Raw genomic sequence first — 18,626 nt, forward strand, 5'->3', positions numbered from 1 at the left:
GCTCTGTCAGCTGCAGTGTTCCCACAGCCCTCCAGTGCTCAACAAAATTGTGGATACAAAACTGCTCGGGTCCATTTTCCTAGGAATTTGCTACTACGATCAACAGAGTTCATGGAAATGTTTCAGCCAGATATTGAGGAATCCATAGTTGTACGTATTTCTAACTCAGTGAAACAGATACAAGCTTTGAAACCACTTTCTCACAGAAAATAAAAAATATAAAAGTTCAGTCACTCAACAAGGTTATCAGTGCTTCTGCAGCTTTCACATAAGCTTTGCTTTCAAACTACTTTTCACTGTCTGTATAGTTTCAAGTACTTGGTATCACCTCAAATTTATTTAATCAATATTTTACTAATATTCGTGAGGATAACAGAGCTAACAAAGTCAACAAATTCAGTGACTTATTAGAAAGCAACTTTTTGAGCTGGTGAAAAATGGTAAGAAACTTCCCATTCCCCAGTTTGATATCAATGACTGAAAACAGTCCAGCCTCCTGGGGCTGTAAGAAAGCACACAAAGACGTTCACCATTCTCTTGTAGCACTGCAAACATGAATGTGAATTCTAGAGCTAGCAATATCTTACAGTAGACAAAAACATTGAAGTTATGCAGAAATACTATTTATGGTAAAGGTGATAAAATAAATCATGCAAATTCTAACATACTGAAGAGAGAAAATATCTTGAAACATACCAGAAAATGTTGTCTGGCTCCCCAAAAGACTTTTTTTCCCATAATGGTAACAATAAGGCTTCCCTTAGAAGCTACTACTAACTAAAAAAGTGAATTAGCAAATATTTTTCCTACCAAAATGAAATTAAATTATATAAATTAGAATGAGCATAATTAAGCTTGTCTGGAACCCTGCTGCCTAAATAAGATTTTCAGATTATGTGTTTGCTCAGTTTACAGAGACAGATACAATTACAGTGAAGAATGTTTAAGTCCATCACCGTCAATTATCAGAAATATACAGCAAACAATGTTACTACCTAAAAACTTGCCTTCTATCTTAAGACGTCATAAATTCTTCTGATAGCTCAGATGACATCAAACTTCCCATTTATTTCCCCTAGTAAAAATTAATTCACACAAACGCAATTCCCTGCCACTTTCCTATGACTGCAGTTGGAAGACTTATTGCAGTAACCCTAGACCGCCTCTTTCCTCAGATAGGGACATGCCAGCAGTGAGCAATGGCACAAATATAGATGTGCCCCGGCTGTCCTTCAGCAGCATGCTACTTGAGTGTCACCAGGGTGAATGTCATCTACTGAGAAAAGGCTCTGAAGGTTCCGTGTGATTCCTGGACCTGGAGTACTTGGAACATTTGTACACGCCCCTTGCTAAAGCCAGAGCACCCTCTCACTTTCTGAGCTGGTATTAATAAACCCAGCAGAGTGCAGTCACTGACTCTAGATGTGATTTCCAAGGCTGTGGTTCTAGGCAGATTGTCTTGTGTCAGATACACAGACTGTGCACTCTGCACAAACCAGCTCAAATTGATAGATGCATGCATACAGCATTGCTGAACAGTTACACGTAAATATGTGTGCTACTCTTTGAAAAAGTCTGTAATAAATGAGTAGAAACTTTACTACTGGTTTGAGTCAGAATTAAGATCAGATTCTACAAAAAACACCTAGAAAATCTAAAACCCATCAGAATTTAGAAAAACACAGAAATCATAGTGTTCCATACACTTGCACATATACAACATCCAAACCCCATATGTGTATGCTGAACCTTTGTAAAGCTATTTATAGAGAAGAAAATGGCTAATGGCCAAGCCAGGGGAGGGTTTTCACAGGAATGTAAAGCTTCAGTCTGTGCTCAGTAGTGGTTCACCCAATAAAAAATAAGACATATATTATTACTGATCATTGTTATTACTGTGATTACTTGAGCTCTATGTACCCACTGCAATCCACAACCCTTGCAGGTGTCCAGAATACAAAACATTCTGCTTGTGAACTCGCTGGAGAGCTAACCTTGCTGGCAGACTTTTAAGCATGTTTGAGAACACCGCAGTGTATACATCTTGAGCTCAGGAGACAGTGCAATAGGAAATGTCTGTTGCATCTTGACACAGCTCTGCGTTTTCCTCCATTCCAATTAAACTCGGTGTCATTTCCTCCCATTTCTAGCCGTGCAATTGTTTGCTGTTTCAGAAAGGAATTACAAGTTAATTATCCATGTAGTCATGATCTCATTACTGCTGACAGTGCCTCTATCATCTGTGAGATCAGAGCAGAAATGATGTTTTCACATAACTGATGTCGCCTTTGCAGGAATGTTAACATTTATGCTGTCAGACTGATTTTATTAATTTTTTGGATGGGAACTTATTTATGTCTCTGTGCTGTTAATCTACAAAATCTCACAGGCCTTCATCTGTTGAAAAATTAGTCGTGTCAGCTTTACTTCCAAAGACTAGAACATAGCATTTTGTTTACCGTAAATTAAATTCAGCCTTGCACGCAATGCCAGAACAAGAGATATGTGCTAGACAAAAAGCTGCTTCACTTCCCGCTCCCCCCCGAGGCCCGCAGGTCCTTTCACAGGGCCTTCTCGGAGTGGGCTACCACGCTGCCATCCTCCTGAAGTCATTCAACTGCCAAGAAAGGGTGGGATATTTGCAAGGCTGAGGAGCAATCCTCTACAGGAGCTGGCCTCATTTGGCAATCCAGTATTGGGGGACCATCTTTTGGGGCTGGATTTAGACAAAACCTCAGAGTTGCCAGCCTACACAGGAGCGGGGAGCCCACCCAGGGCAGTGAAGTGCAGGGAGGCAGTGTGTGGCCTCAGCCACTGGGCACCTCAAATTTTGCACGTCAGGGAAGGAGCGTAGGGTTGTGTTGGTGAAGAAAAGAAGCAAGATTTGGGGGATGGTGGCTGTAGGGAAAGAAGCCTGCTGGCACATGGCAGCTTTCTGTGACTGTGCCCTGGGCAGTGAACAACTGACACCACAGCAGTGCAGGAAGATGGCGGCAGCCCCTGAGGTGCACCTGGTGCCACTCTCCCTGAGGGAAGGTGGCGGTGCTGCCTCGCACTTGGCTGATGTGCTTTGCCCGCTGTTTTTAATGAAGATAATGCCTCTTTTATTATAATTTTTATCCAATAAAATAATAGTCAAATATTATTATTATTAAATAATAATGATTAATATTAATTTGTAATATAAATAATTATTATAAATAATAACTTATTAATAATTATATTAAATAATAATAAATATTTAATAAAATAATAGAGTAGTCAGAGCATTGGGACGGGTTGTGCAGGGAGGTGGTGGAGTCACCATCCCTGGGGGTGTTCAAGGAAAGGTTGGACACGGTGGTTAGGGACATGGCTTTAGTGGGCGATATTGGTGGTAGGGAGACAGTTGGGCATGATAACCTTGAAGGTCTTTTACAACCTTACAGACTCTGTGTGCTTGTTTTTTTTTTTCTCACACACCACGCCTCCACACACGCCTATCCCTCAGCCCTCACTCCCCAGCCATTATTTATTTATTTATTTATTTATTTCCACACCGCCGGCGTGAGGCGCTGCTCGCCCCGCCCACCCCCACGAAAAGCCCCGCCCACCCCCTCCCCACGATAATCCACACCCACCCCCACGATAAACCCCACCCACCCCTCTAATCCCCGCCCCCTAGAGCATCCCCACCAATGGTAGCGGCGCGCTGAGCACCGCCCCTGGTTAAGGCGGCGGGGGAAGGTCCCGGGCCGGTCCCGCGGCGCCATGGCGGAGCCGGCGGCGGACAGCCTGGAGGGCTGGGTGGCCGTGCGCGACACCGCCTTCGCCCCGCCGCAGCAGCCGCCGCCGCGGCTCCGCTTCCTGGTGGGCTGGAACGCCGCGGAGGACGCCTTCGCCGTCACCTGCCACCACGGCCGGGCGGAGGGGGAAGCCCCGCGGAGCTGGGCCGGGCTCTTCTCGGCGCCGGCCCTGCTCGGCGTCCACCGGCAGCTGGCGGCCGTGTGCCCGCGCCTGGAGCCCGCCTTCCCCGCCCTGCCCCGCTCCGCCGCCGCCGCAGGTCTCTGGGCTCTGCTGTTCCCCGGTGGCTCCCCGGTGCTGGGCGAGGCGGAGGCGCAGGAGCTGTGCCGGGCGCTGGAGCGCTACCTGAGCTGGGCCCTGGAGCTGTGCGGCGGCGGCGTGCTGCTGGACGCCCTGTTCGCCGCCGAGCGGCCCCGCGACGAGGAGTACTTCGAGAGCCTCCGCGAGCTCCGCGGGAGGGCCCTGCGAGGGCACCTGGCCCGGGCCAAGGAGGCCCTGCGGCGGGTACGGGCCCCCCCTGGGGGTGGGAAGGGGGTGAGGGCAGCGGGGCTCGGCCCCTGGTGGTCGTGGAGCCTTGGGGTCGGGCACGGTGCTCGGCTGTAGGGGCCTGGGGTGGTGGGGAAGGAGCGAGGGGGGGTGTCTGTGATGTTGTCCTGCCCAGCGCTCGGCTGAGTGCTTACACAGACACTCCTGGTGACCAGGAACTGCTAAGGCAGTGCTCTCAAGTACGGCGTCCTCGCCCTGCACAAGCCCGGCTGTATTAAGTGGGGAGTAACCCAGCTCAGTGTAAGACATCGGGGGCTTGCTTAAGCTGCAAGTGCTCCGACAAGAACACGTTGCTAAAAATACCCAGCGGTGTGCACCGAGTGGAATGACAACCAGAAGTGAAAGTACAAGCGTGACGTAGTTCTCTAACCTCCTTGTGAAGGTGTCAGCCTCTTTGCAGTGACTCCTTTCGTGGTCAAGTTCAGTGATGCCTTTCACTGGGGGCTTCTTGGCCAAGTTCTTCATTAAAACCAAGCGAAGCTGCGGGCCTGCACCAGATAGGTGTTTTGTGGTCAGAGTTCTTAAGTGTCGAAGTCTGGCCTGACTGTTGTATGAGCTGATTGTTAGCCCTTTCTCCCTTCCGTACCAAAAGCTCCTCCTTTCTCAGGAGGTGACTTGTGAATTTCACAAGTAATTTCCCTCTGTGCACTGTAAACAGCCTCCAGGAGCAGCATGTGTTTCTGTTAGGCGTTGGCACTGTGTATGTGTTAAATTCCTACAGGTGAGCCCTGGAGCTGTGAGATACCATGGGCTCCTGCAACTGTATAAGGGGCCACAGGACTTCTGGGATTATCAGAAACAATGCATTCATATCCTTTTGTTCCACTGTGCTGGGCCTGGGAAGAGGATGGGCAGGCAGTGCCCTTGAGCTTAACTTCCACAGACCTTCCCTGGGCAGGTTGCTCTGCAGCTGGGACTCTTGCTGCTGTGATTCTTCTTACCCAGACCCAGTGGGCAAGAGCAAAGGTGATAGCTTAATTCCAGTGCTTTTCATTTGAGGCACAATCAAGCCCGTGTTTCTGAGGCTTTTTTTCCCCACTTGTAGCACCAAGCACCCCCTGTTCCCTTCGCTTAAGAAGCCGTGGAGCGAGCAGTGTCCTTCCAGGAAGGTCTGTGTTCCTCAGTAGAGCTCAGCTGTGCTCCTCCAGCTGGCTCACCATGTCCTGGTGTGTAGAGTGTGCCATGGTCCCCGGCAGCTGTTATCAAAGAAGGATTTTTGAAGTTTTGATTGGTACCAATAAGAAGCACAAGTAATTGAGGGGAAGCTTCCAACTTCATTTTTGTCAAAGAGCAGATAAAGATCTCAGATGGGGCTGATGTGTCAGAAAGAGTCATTCACTGGAAGAATTACAGGTTACAAAGTAATATTGCTAGGCCTGAGATTAGAGAAAGCTATCACAAATTGTGCAAATGATAAAGGAACCTAACTGCAGGCTATATTAGGAGTAGGAATCTGGTTCTGAATTCTTATTTTTAGATGGCAGTCTGATGTTTCCATTGCCAAATCTGAAATCTGGGGTCCAGAAACTCATTAGCAGGCATTCAGTAATTGTGGAAGAGATGCAAAAACTAGTTCAAGAATACTTTCCTTGTCCTTCCAGTCCGCAGAATTCCCATTTACCACTTGTGTTTCCAAAAACCAGTGGCCAAGTCATCTGCACGCAGCTACTGGAATTCCTGACGTGGATGGCCCTAGGTCTGATGTTCCTCGAAGTCTCCTAATGCAACATGCAGCAATTAGTGCCCTTAAGAGTGTGGTGCTAATGATATTTCCTGCTGGGGGTGGCTGCTGACTGCTTGGTGCACGGGGAAGCCTTGCCTATGCTATCCAAAGATAAAGAGCAGGTTCTTCCCTTGTTGGCAGTCAGCACACACAAATGCAAAACAGCCAACTCTTATTTACCTTTTATCCCCCTAGGTTCTCCAGCAGCATAAAAGTGCTGACACAATGGTGGCTTTGATGAAGGTTTATGAAGAAGAAGACGAAGTTTATCAGGATTTGGTAACCATGGCGACGCAGTTCTACCAGTATTTGCTGCAGCCCTTCAGAGATATGCGAGAACTGGCGACACTGTACAAACTGGAAATCCTGGTGGGTCTGCCCTTATCAAGTGAAAGGCCAAGTTACATAGCGGGGTGTTGGCTGCTCTTGGAGCAGTTTAGGCTCAAATCATTTAACATTCTCTGGTTTTGTCTTCACCTACTTCCCCCCTGCAAATCTACCAAACGTGACAGAGAAATTCAGAGGTAGGGCAGGACCACTCTCGGGTGATGTCTGAGACCGTGGTACTGGCTTGAATAGAAGTGCAGCCATATTCCACCAGTGTTCCCCCTTCCCTACATTTTGAGGACTTGAAAGGAAAACATCCCCAAGCACCACCTGTCTGTGGACTATTCTTCAGTGAGCTGAATTTAGAGATCTGAGTAGCCCTTGTTCAATGGGATTAGTTTGTGACATTGAGAATGCCATCCCCCCAGTGCTGGGACACCACATAACCTCAGCTGTGGTAGTAGAACAGAAGGCAGAGGAGACCTTACCACCCCAAGCAGTTCTCTGTTGCTGCTACAGCCTCTTTAGAAGTACAGACTCAAACTTGCCACTTTATGAATTTAATTTTATGTGCATGTTAAACTGGAAACACATACTGAAAGTTATGATATCCCTGGAAAAGAGAGCCATCTACTATTTTGATTTTTCCTTAAATGGTCTGTTCAAATTTAAATAAGCTGTTAATGTTCCAGAAAAGAGCTGAACTGTTTTAAGTATGCTGTAAAATGAAAATTGGAATGGATGAAACACAAAGTTGGCCTCTATATAAATAATTCAAAGGGGTGCTTAGGCTCATGAAATCTAGATTTTTTTTTAAAAGAAGGATTTGAATACTAGTCTTGTACCCATGTGCTCTCTTTGGACTTGAAAATACTCTTATGTTTCTTTTCTTTATCTCTGTTCCCATGTGAAAGTCTGCCAAGCTGGAGAACCTGACAGTGTGAAGTGCTGTCAACACATGGGGGAAAAATAGAAGAGAACATTGCACGTAGAAGAGTGTTTCTGGGTTACTTTTAGTAACAACTAAAACACTTCTGTTGGTCATGATTTTTAAGATGGTAGTTTAAAAATATTTTAAGAAGTATTTTTCTTAAATAATCCAATTCACTAATCGAAAGCGAATGTTAAAGTCATGATTAGGGATCAAAGGTTCTGAGTTAACCAGAGAATGAGGAACGGGGTAATGCACAAGCATGAGCAGTGATTCACTTTGTGGCAGGTGAGGGGAAGGTCATGTTTGCCACTGAGCTGTGCCTTGCTTGAATTGTCTGTCAGTGCAGCGTAATGTGGGCTTCACCACTATGGTAACCAGCTGATAACTGAGAATTCTGTCTCCTTGCAGAAATCTTTGCAGTATGATAATTTGGGGCCTAAAAGAGTAGCAGCTTTGCAGAAAGATGCTGAAGAATGGACTAAGAGAGCTGAGAATGCTGTGTGCTCCATTCAGGATATAACTGTGAACTACTTCAAGGAAACTGTAAAGGCTCTAACGGGTAATCAGAATGATTTACACAAAAGGTTTCCTAAGTACTTGATTTATGGTACTGAGAGCTCCTCTTAGCACCTTTGCTAGTCTCTCTTGGCAGACCCTGTTGTTAGGGTGAGTGTCCAGCTTAATAAAGAAACATTTTATTCATCTAAGATTGACATCGTTTAACCAATTTGATTTATGCCTTGCATTTTGCTTGCACGTAAACATTATCAAGGACCGAGACTTCACAGCTGCAAACCTGTGAACAAAAAACACGCATGCTTTTAACCCTTGGTATGCAAGCATCAAGGATTTCAATGTGTTAACTGAGTAGATCACTGTGTAATTGTTACGACATGTCTGTGGTAAGCATTTTTGTATAGGTAAGCATTTTGCTTACCTATACAAAATCATAAATTCAATTGTTTTTTCTTGTAATTTCTAAAGAAGATTCATAAATTGTTTAGCAGCATCAGCATTTTTACTATTGCATCTATAGTAGAAACGCGCTAGTGTTATTAGTTTACTGCATTTCTCTCATCTTATTGCAATGTTTTAATCTGCAGCAATGCAGAAACAGATGGAACAAGATCAGGAAAGATTTGGTAAAGCCACCTGGGCATCAGCTTTGCCACGACTAGAAAACCTGAAATGTATGTTAGCTAAAGAAACCCTTCAGCATCTGAGGGCAAAAGAATTATGCGTGAAACAGAAGAGGGCTGCCATTCAGAAAAACGTAAGACCCTGCAAAACCTCCTTTTCTGTCAACATTTTGTGAAAGTCTGATCAAAATCTACCAAAGGGATCATGGGGAGATTTTCAAACTCCTTGGCTATGAAACAGCTGAGAAAGGCCTCTTTCAGCAAAGCACCTGCATTCTGTGCGTAGTGTTTTACAGGGTTGCAGAGCTGACCCAAATATGCATAAATACTTCAGAATTAAAACCATAACAACCTAGTGTTTCTTCACAGTTTAGGGAAAAAAAAAAAAAAGAAGCAAACGGCTTGAACTAGATGGTTTTGAGCACAGTTTTAAGTTATGAAAAAATACTTGTTTCTAGTTTTTTTAAATTGTTCATGCACACATGAAGGCATTTAGGAAAGGTTAAGATAAATGATTACATTTCAAGTATCATGTTAGCATTTATGGCACTAACCTTTAAAATTGTTAGTTCTAGGAAGATAAAGAGCAGCTATTATCTTCAGTAGACACTTCAAACTTGAGATATTTATTTAATTTTAATTTCTGATCTTTTCTATTTGAGGTTATCTAACTGTTGCTAGGAGTACCTGATTTTTATTTTCCAAGAGTAGTAGTAATGTTATTTGTGCAGATTATAATGAAGTCTTTTGTGGTAGACTTAAGGTAAAATTACAGCTTTAGGCTAATGAGACTCTGCTCCTTGGAGTTCTGCTCCAATCCTTTTCTAATGTTATGTTATTTCCCCACCTAAGCAGCTACCAGTTAGGCCAGGCTCTGTGCAGACACTTGGGCATCTGTGTATCTTAACTCATGCATGTGTGCTTGTTTCCCATGTGCTTATTTTGTTATTAATGCTTTTTATTTTCTATTTGGGGCTGTACAGATGGAGAACCTTGATGAAAAAGAAGAGAATCTAGCTGTGGTGGAGGAGCTAGAAATACATTATTATGAAACCCAACTAGAATTATATAATGTACAGCTTGAGGTATTGAAACATGAAGAGATGCTGCTCATTGTACAGTTGGATGCTTTGAGGAGGCAGATCAAAGGTAAGAATAAAGAAATACTTAAGGACATATCCAAGACACAGGAGTGGTGGTATGACATCTCTGTCTTTGTAAGATACATTAAAAAAAAAAAAAAAATCCTACTTAAGTTTCACTAGTAGAAAGCATCAATGGAAAACATAGGTGCTGTAGCATCTGTAATATGGCCTTCTGACACTTAATTGATAACACAAGTTTTCAAAAAGAAAGCTGTACTTGATAGCTCATCTTGACAGCAGCTGTGATAAATGCACGCACTCACTGGTTTGGCATGTGGAGTAACTTCTATTGCAAATGTATACTGATCATGTATTTACAGGATCTTTGTATAGAAACTGTGGAAATTGTGACCTGCTGTAATGGGTCCAGATTTCATCACAAATCTGTTGTAATTTAACATGTAGAAATGGCAAAATGCTTCTGTAATGACAAAAAGAAGTGATTATAGCTAGATGCTACTTGAGTGCTGCTTATGTTCCCATTTAAGTGTCTGTTCATAACATACTTATGACAAAAATAGGCATCAGTCTTGTTTATGTTTATTCGTGCTCTATGAATTCTCTGTTACTGTGTACGCCCTGAGGTAAACATTACTCCTGCTTGTTGCATAATTAAAACCTGGTAAATAATAAAATAAGTCACCCAGTGTTGATTAGAACAGTCTTCAGTTTTCCAGGAAAACTCCAATCGGTGAAGGTAGGAGTTAAAGCACAGAGAGACATTTGAAAGAGGAAGCTAAATAACAGCAAATGCTAACAACATAAATTTGATCCTGCAAAGCACCCCTGTGAGTAACATGACGTGTTTGCGTAAGACTTTGAAGGACCAAGCTCGGCTCTGGAGCATTACGCTTTCTAATAACTAACTCACTGCCTTCAGTGGCTTTTAAAATGTCATTAGTTCTTTAAATGTTTAAATAACTGTGGCAATTTTTGGGTTTTTAAAAAAATGCCAAATGCCTTTCTAGAGAAACAGGATGAAGTTGTTTACTATGATACATGTGAAAATCCTGAGGAGCTCAAGGTCATTGAACAGACAATGGAACAACATTACGCTAACTTGTCAGAAATGACGATGCTGAGGCAGAAGATTAAACAGTTGGAGACAAAGCGTGGGACTGTCTGTGCGAGGAGAGCCTACCTCAGGAACAAAAAAGTAAATGCAGTCCTGGAGATGTGCATTTTCTGTAGCTGATGTCATGAGTGTTGACTCGAGGGACGGAGAGGAATCAACAAGGGTTTGGGTGGAGTGTGCAAGATGATAAGTGATGTGGTGCCAAGGCCTCCTAAGCAGAAAGAGGGGCAATGTGATTTTTAAGCCAACTTTACTCTCCACTGTGTGGTGCAAGTGTCTCTCAAGTGTATTGAGAGCACAGACATGTGGGTGACCCAGGAGGTGTTCCCCTATCATCTGAACCTCGTGCAGAGCCCTGCTGTGGCCAGCTGGAGCTTTGCCCTGGCAGCCTTTCACAAAGCAGCTGCAGCACAGGAGAAAACCTGGCCTGCAATGAAGGAAGCTGCACTGACAGAACCCACACAGCGATGCTTACATTACCTTTGAATGGGAGGGAAGGGGAGATCCGACTACTGCAATTCTCTCTCCAGCCTCTCAGTTCTGTGTAAAAGGCATTTTTTCCATTTTTTTCCCATTTGAAGCAGAACAGTAGGAAGACACAAGTTGAGATCACAGTTGACTCTCATGAACCTCCCCAGTGAGCTGGATTTACCTTATACCTGCACAGTTTTGCTGAGGCAGAGAGCAGAGTTTAAGCTCAAGTCTGTCTGGCCATTTGCCCTTTGCTAGCCGGGACAAAGTGGGAATGACACTGGAAACGCTTTGTGAATGATCATTGTCTCTTGCTTGCAACTGCTTCCTTGGCAGACACTTCCTTTGCTTCTGTTTTCATTCACTTAATTGCTGTCTATTGGTTACATAACACTACAGCCGAATGCCAGATGATTTGCAAATGCTTACACAGCCATGTGGATAATTCCCCTCTGTACAGTGACAAATAGCGACTCCTGGAGAAAATCCTGAAGCCTGCAGTTTCTCTGAGGCACTTTGTTACTAACAAAATGTACCCCATTTGTTGTGCTTCACATACCTTTGCTTCCCTCACCTTTGTATGTAGGAGCTATGGCAAATAACGGACAGAGGGAAAGTAGCTCTGTATTTGTGCAGTGCCATTCTAACTTCCTTCTTGCCTTCTTTCTCATATCTTAGTGCCCCATTCCTCTAGGTGGTACTTGGGTGAAATTTCTTCAGTTTGTTGCTGTGTTTTTTTTTTTTTTGTTGTTGTTGTTGTTTTTTTTTTTTTTTTTTTAATCTAAATGTAAGACAGAAGGGTCTGTTAAGATCTGGGTATACTCCCTTTGGAGCATGAATAACCCTCTCATTAGTTAGGGTAAAAAAAATCTCATTGGCTTTAGCCATGAAGGAGTCCCATGTAAATAACCTTCAGGGTCTCACATCTGCCACCTATTGAGCTTAGCCATCCTTCATGGCACAGCCAAGCACTGGGCCTTGGTCATCGTTAGTGGCTTGTACATGGGAGTTGATGGCACACAGTGAACGTGAACTAACCAAGTAATTCATGGATTTTGCTGTTCTACCAGGATCAATGTGAAGCAAAACATCGACAGAGACTACAACAGGCAGAAGAGTGCAAGAAACGCTTCCTGCAGCATCACAGCATACAGATAGTGAGTACTCAATAACAGCCTTGGAGAATCTGGCAGCTGCTTGCTTTCACATCTAAATGCTCTCTTACTTGTGTTTTAATGCAGAAAAGAGACAAGCAAAAAGAGGAGGAGAAAAAGAAAAAAGCTTGGATAAGCCAGGAACGTCAGAAAACACTGGAGAGGCTGAAGACATTCAGGGAGGTACGTAATGTGAACTGCAGTAGTCCTAAATGGTGTCTGAACCTACCAGAAAGTAGCCAGAGCTCACAAGTGAGCATGATCCAAATTGGAGACCTCTGCTTGGGTAGCCTGAAAGGATTGTGTGTAGTGAGGATTCAGTCTACTAAGGAAGTAGTTTCCAGGTGCAGAACCTGCTGCAAAGAATAGAAATGAGGAAATGACTTGGAAAGAAATACCTTTATGTTCCTTGGTCAGTATTCAGTGTTCTCCTTGAGTGGTACAGGTTTGTGCTCTGTATCTTTTTGTCTCTTTGGGGATGCTGTTTTGGCCAAACCAATGGAGATGTGACTCTTTGCTTTACCATTTGTTTTTTTAGAAGTGCCCAGCTCATGTTGTGCTGAAAACATCTCATCCACAACCTCTCAGTCCCAGGTTGCCACGAAGTGTCACCCAACGGGCTGCAGTACCGTGCCCTCCGCCTTCATTAAGAACAAGGCCAGAACCAGAGCAGCCAAAGAGCTTGCTGATAGTAGAAACCAAAGCATCAGAAGCTCCACAGGAGAATATTCCAGCAGATATCCCTGTCCAGATTCTTGTTACTGCTGATAAATCAAAGCAACAAAAGGACAGTGAAGAGTTGGTGGTCTCTCCATCCTCCCCTCCACCACCACCGCCACCTCTACCACCTCCTCCCCCACCTCCTCCCTTACCTCTCCATTTAAAGACACGATCTCCAGTAGAGGACAAGCCACTTCCCCTTAGAGCTGATGGCCCTGCAGGAAGCTCTGCACTGCACAAACAGGATGACTCATCCATGAGGTCTATAAATAATTGCATAGGTAAGTAGGCTCACATTGACTGGTGTTTTTCATTTTTCATTGTTTATATTGTCCAGTTTTCCGTCCCTCTGTTTCTGGCCAGTAGTAGTGGGCGCTCTCACTCAAGAGAGTGGAGTCCTGAGAGAGCTTTGATTGAGACCACATACAGTAACACTGACTGTTACTCAGGACCCTGAATGAGTAAATGATCTGTTGATCCAGTCTGATGTGCTCAGGGTCCTGACTTCCAGAGTGTGTCATTCAGTGTTTTTGGGAAATGCTGTCAAGTTGGACGTTCTGGTCAATCTCTTACTGTGTTTGAATTTCTGCTGTAATCCAGCATCTGTAAAGTACAGCATTATAAATTAGATTAAAACATGCTTAATGACAGCACTACTAATTCCGAGGAGATCTTAATTCAAGACCTGTATTTCTCACGATCCCAGTGGTGTAATAGGTAGAAAGGTGTCAGAGGAAATTCCAAGGAGAGAGAGGATTTCTTATGCTGATGAGAAGCAGTCTTTATTATTAAACTTACTCTTGCCACAATTTTCCAGCAGTTGAACTGAATGTATCATTTTGATGGTGGATTAATCACCTGTCCAGTCAGAAGACTACTGTGGGTAAATCTGTGGTTGTGCTAAGGCTATTCTTTATTGTTTGTGATTTTGGTACTACAGAGCTAGCAGCTGGGCTGCTTGCATTTCTAAGGTATGCACAGCCTGTGTCCATTGGTGTGCTTTGTTTCTAAATAAAGGTTCCTTAAGAGAATTCATACAGAATTCAACCAGGATTTGAAAGGCAGATGGATAGCTTTGGCATACTTGCATTCCTAGGGCAAAAATTCTGCTCTGTTACACCTCTGCTTTGTTAGTAAGATCGTGCAGGTGTAATTGAAGGCTGAACTCTGCAATTGAAACACAGTAGTTTGAATGAGAATAGAACTCAGCAGCCTCTCAAGGCTGTGCTGGTTACATCCTGCTAACAGGCTTATTTTTGCCTCTAAAGCAAGCAGATACTCTTACTATGTCAGGCAGATTGATCTAAGTCAGAAGGCAGCAATTTTTTATTGTCATTTTTCACAGTAGAGCTTATACTAGACTGAAGCAGGTCTTTAAATGTAGTACATTCCTTTTCCTTTTCAGACTGTTCACAATACATCTAAGCAGCCTTTGTATCCCCTCAGTTAAAAGGCAAACCACAGGCAGAAATGCCGAGGAAAGTTCAGCATTTTTAGTTCTTCCAAGGTGTGAGGAAGTACAAGCAGTCGAGAGCCTGAGATGCAGTCAGGTTACCATGACAAACCACTGTGCATCCAATGGATCAGTGTGCTGGCTTTAGGCTGAGAGGTCCATGGGATTAGTGTACCACAGATGCTCATAAAAACCTTTGATGAGCAACAGGAGCTGTACACCAGAGTATTCTGACTGCTACTGGCACAGCCTTGATAGTAGCTAATATTTACTACCACTCACAGCCTAACATTGATGTTTCATTAATTTTATATAGGAAAAATCCTTTTTTGCTCATCAGAGAGATCCACTAAGTTGCATACGCATTTTATGAAGAAAAACAGCATGTTATTTGCTGTAATTGATAAATTATTGCCATAAGAACATACTGCAACAGCTTTGTGAACACATTGTGTTATACATGGGCTACTCTTGTCTTTGCACATGAAAAGCCAGGAGAGCTTCATATTCTGGTGCTGAAAATAGTCTCTAATGTGTTATCATACTTCCCAAAGGCAGTGTCTCTTATCACTTGTTAGTCTGACTACTCTTTGACTGTGCAGCCCATCTGATTAATAGCTTTAAGACTTAACTTACTGGAAGGCTTCGCAAGACAACTTTGTGCATCTTTGCTTGATTTTTTTTCTGGCATATCTATCACTATGAAGGTACCACAGAATTCAGCAGAATGTTTTATTTTCAGCACTTGATGTTAATCTCATAACCCGCTACACGCTGCGCATGACAAAAATACTTTCAGCTGTGAAGCACAGATGGTCTGGACCTGTGGCTGTAGGAGTCGACTGCTGTCCAGGGAAACTGCCTTCCCTGTCTGACAGTCCGAAGCCAGCAACAAGGAATCCAACAAAAGGAGTAAACCATAAATTACACCATGTATTAAGAGAACAAGTAGAAGCTTTCTTAATGTGGTGTTCTTTATGGTATGAAGCTCAGAAACACAGCCTGAGATTTAAATCATGTAAAACAGGATTATTATTTATTTATTTATTTATTTATTAAGTCCATACAGAAAAGAGCTGCCTGCCTGCTTAGGGCCCGATCTAGCTCCCACTGACTTCAGTGGTGTAGTTTGAAGCTCTTCTACTCAGATCCTTTCATTTTTCTCTTGACTGAGCAAAAATGCAATTGACAGTCTCAGCAGGCATCTGAACAAACTAGTAGGAATGGTAGATTGTTTCTAATACAAAGTACAAGAGATTTTTTGGTTCAGTAATTTTTTTTTTGAAAGCCCATAAATTTATGATGAAAAAGAAGCATTCTCCTTTGTATATGATTCTTCGTTAGTGCACAACCTTGTATTATGTTGAAGAGGTACTGGATTCTCAATTCAAAATACAAAGGTTCAACTCTTCATTTTCAGAGCTTGGCATTGCAGAAGCTCATAAGAGTGCCAGAATGGACCATTATTTTTCCTGTCTCTAGTAAAGACGAGAGGAATAACCCTGAGCACATTGGTAGAGTTCTTTACCTTGTAAAGTGTGATTATTTTGTTTGGTAACAATAGACTTATCTGTTGCAGGTACAATGGATGAGGTTTTGGCTTCTCTAAAACGTGGAGAAGTTCACCTTCGCAAAGTGGAACAGTCAAATCCGTATGCCTCTGTGAAAGACAGCATCCTCTCTGCCATACGGCAGGGAGTTAAACTAAGAAAAGTGAATCAAGATACTGAGAAAGATGTCAGTAACGGATCCTCTAATGATCTGGAGAGAAGCATTAAGGCAGCCATCCAGAGAATTAAGAAAGTGTCTGCTGATTCTGAAGAAGAGGAAAACAATGATCAGAATAATGGAGAATGGGACAGCTAACCAATTTAAAGTAACAGACTACTGACTGGAACAGAGTATTGGTCTCATTTTGCACACTGTAGAAGAATGTATCTTTCAAAATGAAAGAAGTGTGATTGTGTGTGTGTATGTGGTGCAAAAATTTTCTGTAGAGTAAAAGGATCCTGATGGTTTTCTACAGGAGCTACAGATTCTTATTTTTGCATGAGTTATCATACTCCAAATTATGCTTGCAAGATTCTTATTTTTGCATGAGATATATTCCAAAATATGTTTGCATTAGATATTTCTGGCTCAAGTATGTAGAATTTTCACCGCATCAGAAGACAGATAAAATACTAAAGTGAAACATACATTATTTAGCTTGTTACCTACATTGTAGGTAATACTATCACAAGAACACTTCAGGAATGAAAACTGAAAATCTATTTTGTCACATAAAAGTATAACACAGCCTGTAATGGTAAAGGCAGACCAGAACACTTAACATAGTTCAGAATTTTTCATTCTTACTTCTGTTGCCCAGAAATTTATTTAAAATATTGCTTGTCTAACACAGTGCACTCAAATAACTACATTGGATGCTCCACTCATTGTCATATTGTAAAATGTGTTCTTACAAAGGAGCTTAGCAGTGTTGATTGGATTAATTACTATCAAGTTTGAGATAAAAACTACTGTAGTAATTACTTAAAAGTTTGCTTTTTAGCCAGAAACTTAAATGTAGTGTTTCTAGATGCAAAGTGTTTTTAATACCTTTGCAGCTGCAATGAACTGTTGCTATGGGAGAAAGCCAAAATTTTGTATATAATATTTCCTTGGATGTAGCCATGTAAAACAGAGCTGCATTTCTCCACTGAGAATGTCAACACATGTTTATAGCTACTCTGATGAATTTAAATTACCTGATAGCCTTATAAATGACAGTTATTTGCATTGTGCCTGGAACCTGACTATTTAAAAATTCAGCCACATTTCATTTAAAGACTGTTTCTATTTTGGGAAATTAGTGACAAAAATGATTCATAATTTCTTTGGGAATTTATACTAACCCTTAATAAAAATATATCCTGACAGAAGTGACAGTGTGCTCTCGTTTTCAGATTCTGCTGTGACACAAAATTCACTTGCACTACAGTACTCTGGATTTTGATAGTAAGTGTGAACTGTAAAGCAGCCATGTTATTATGCTAATGGCATATGTAAATGTCCATGTTTTCTCAAATATTTATGAAATATAATTCGATAGCAGGTTGGCAAATATGGTGCCTTATCCCTGTTTTACAGTAAACAGATCTATTTAATCAGTAAATGCAGCAATTTTTGTGACAGAAGCAACAGGTGGGGATTCATTTTTTACCATTTTGTCGCCTGCTTTTTTGGGAGTGAGACTTTTTTTTTCCATTCACTGACAGCAAACCAAGCAGACAAAAGTGGCAGCAGAAGCACAGGCCGGTGCTTTGTCAGCACAAGCCACCTCTGACATGATGTGTGCAGAGGGGAACTAGTGCCCATGGGACTGCCGCATGCCAAGGCCGAGCTCAGCTGGGTGCGAAGGCCTCACTGAGCTGGGGGGAGGCAGGGGTGTTTTATGGCACAGAATTCAGCATCCCATGTGCTGAATTTCTCACACAGAACAGGACTGAGGACAAAATCTTTTCCTTCAGTAGGATGAAGCTGAGCAAAAACTTGCTGCGAACATGGAGAGCTCTTCCTCAAGGTTATGTGAGATGCAGACTCTTGAGCTTCATGTATTGCGGTGTGGTTGTGGAAAGGGAGAACTGAAGAAAAGGACAAAACAAAACAGAACGATGTGTATCTTTCTAAATCTGCTGTGTTGTGTATCTTTCCAAATCTGCTGTGTTTTCAGCAAGCCCTGAGGCCTGTTCCTGGCATTGCTGCTGCACTGCAGCCCATGGGACGCTGGTGCCCCGCAGCCATGTGTGCGTTTGCTGCTGTGAGGCTCGGTTTGTTCCACAGGGCCAAGCTGCAGCAGCTTTTCTTTGAGATGCCCCAATATAAGAGGACCAAAAAAAAAGATTCCTTACTGAAGTACTTTCAGATTTATCTTCTGGCTCTCTGTGACTGTGATCTGTACTGTGCTGCTGGCACTGGGATATTTGCACCATGCAGGGACAAAAAAGTGGAGAAAGTGGGGTGGCTGCTTGGTTCTGTGGCGAGCTGCTCTGCCAGACAGGATTAATATTAATCTGCAGAACTGCTGTGACAGCTCTTGAAATGTAATACCTTTATTAAAGAATCTCCTCTGGGGCTAGTAAATGGACCCCTCAGTGGGAAGTCTGCCCTGACT

The 18,626-nt window shown here is 42.9% G+C and overlaps 1 protein-coding gene across 1 annotated transcript; it reads left to right on the forward strand.

Moving 5' to 3' along the window:
- Window positions 1-3,750: 3,750 nt before the first annotated feature.
- On the forward strand, window positions 3,751-17,384 carry WHAMM (WASP homolog associated with actin, golgi membranes and microtubules). Its single transcript, XM_032194990.1, has 10 exons — window positions 3,751-4,287; window positions 6,248-6,421; window positions 7,722-7,872; window positions 8,417-8,586; window positions 9,436-9,601; window positions 10,566-10,753; window positions 12,214-12,300; window positions 12,385-12,480; window positions 12,836-13,298; window positions 16,050-17,384. The coding sequence occupies exons 1-10, from the start codon at window positions 3,751-3,753 to the stop codon at window positions 16,334-16,336; spliced, it is 2,319 nt and encodes a 772-aa protein (XP_032050881.1). The 3' UTR covers window positions 16,337-17,384.
- The last annotated feature ends 1,242 nt before the right edge of the window (window positions 17,385-18,626 follow it).

The sequence above is a fragment of the Aythya fuligula genome, chromosome 11, assembly GCF_009819795.1.
Source record: "Aythya fuligula isolate bAytFul2 chromosome 11, bAytFul2.pri, whole genome shotgun sequence".
Classification (NCBI taxonomy): Eukaryota; Metazoa; Chordata; class Aves; order Anseriformes; family Anatidae; genus Aythya; species Aythya fuligula.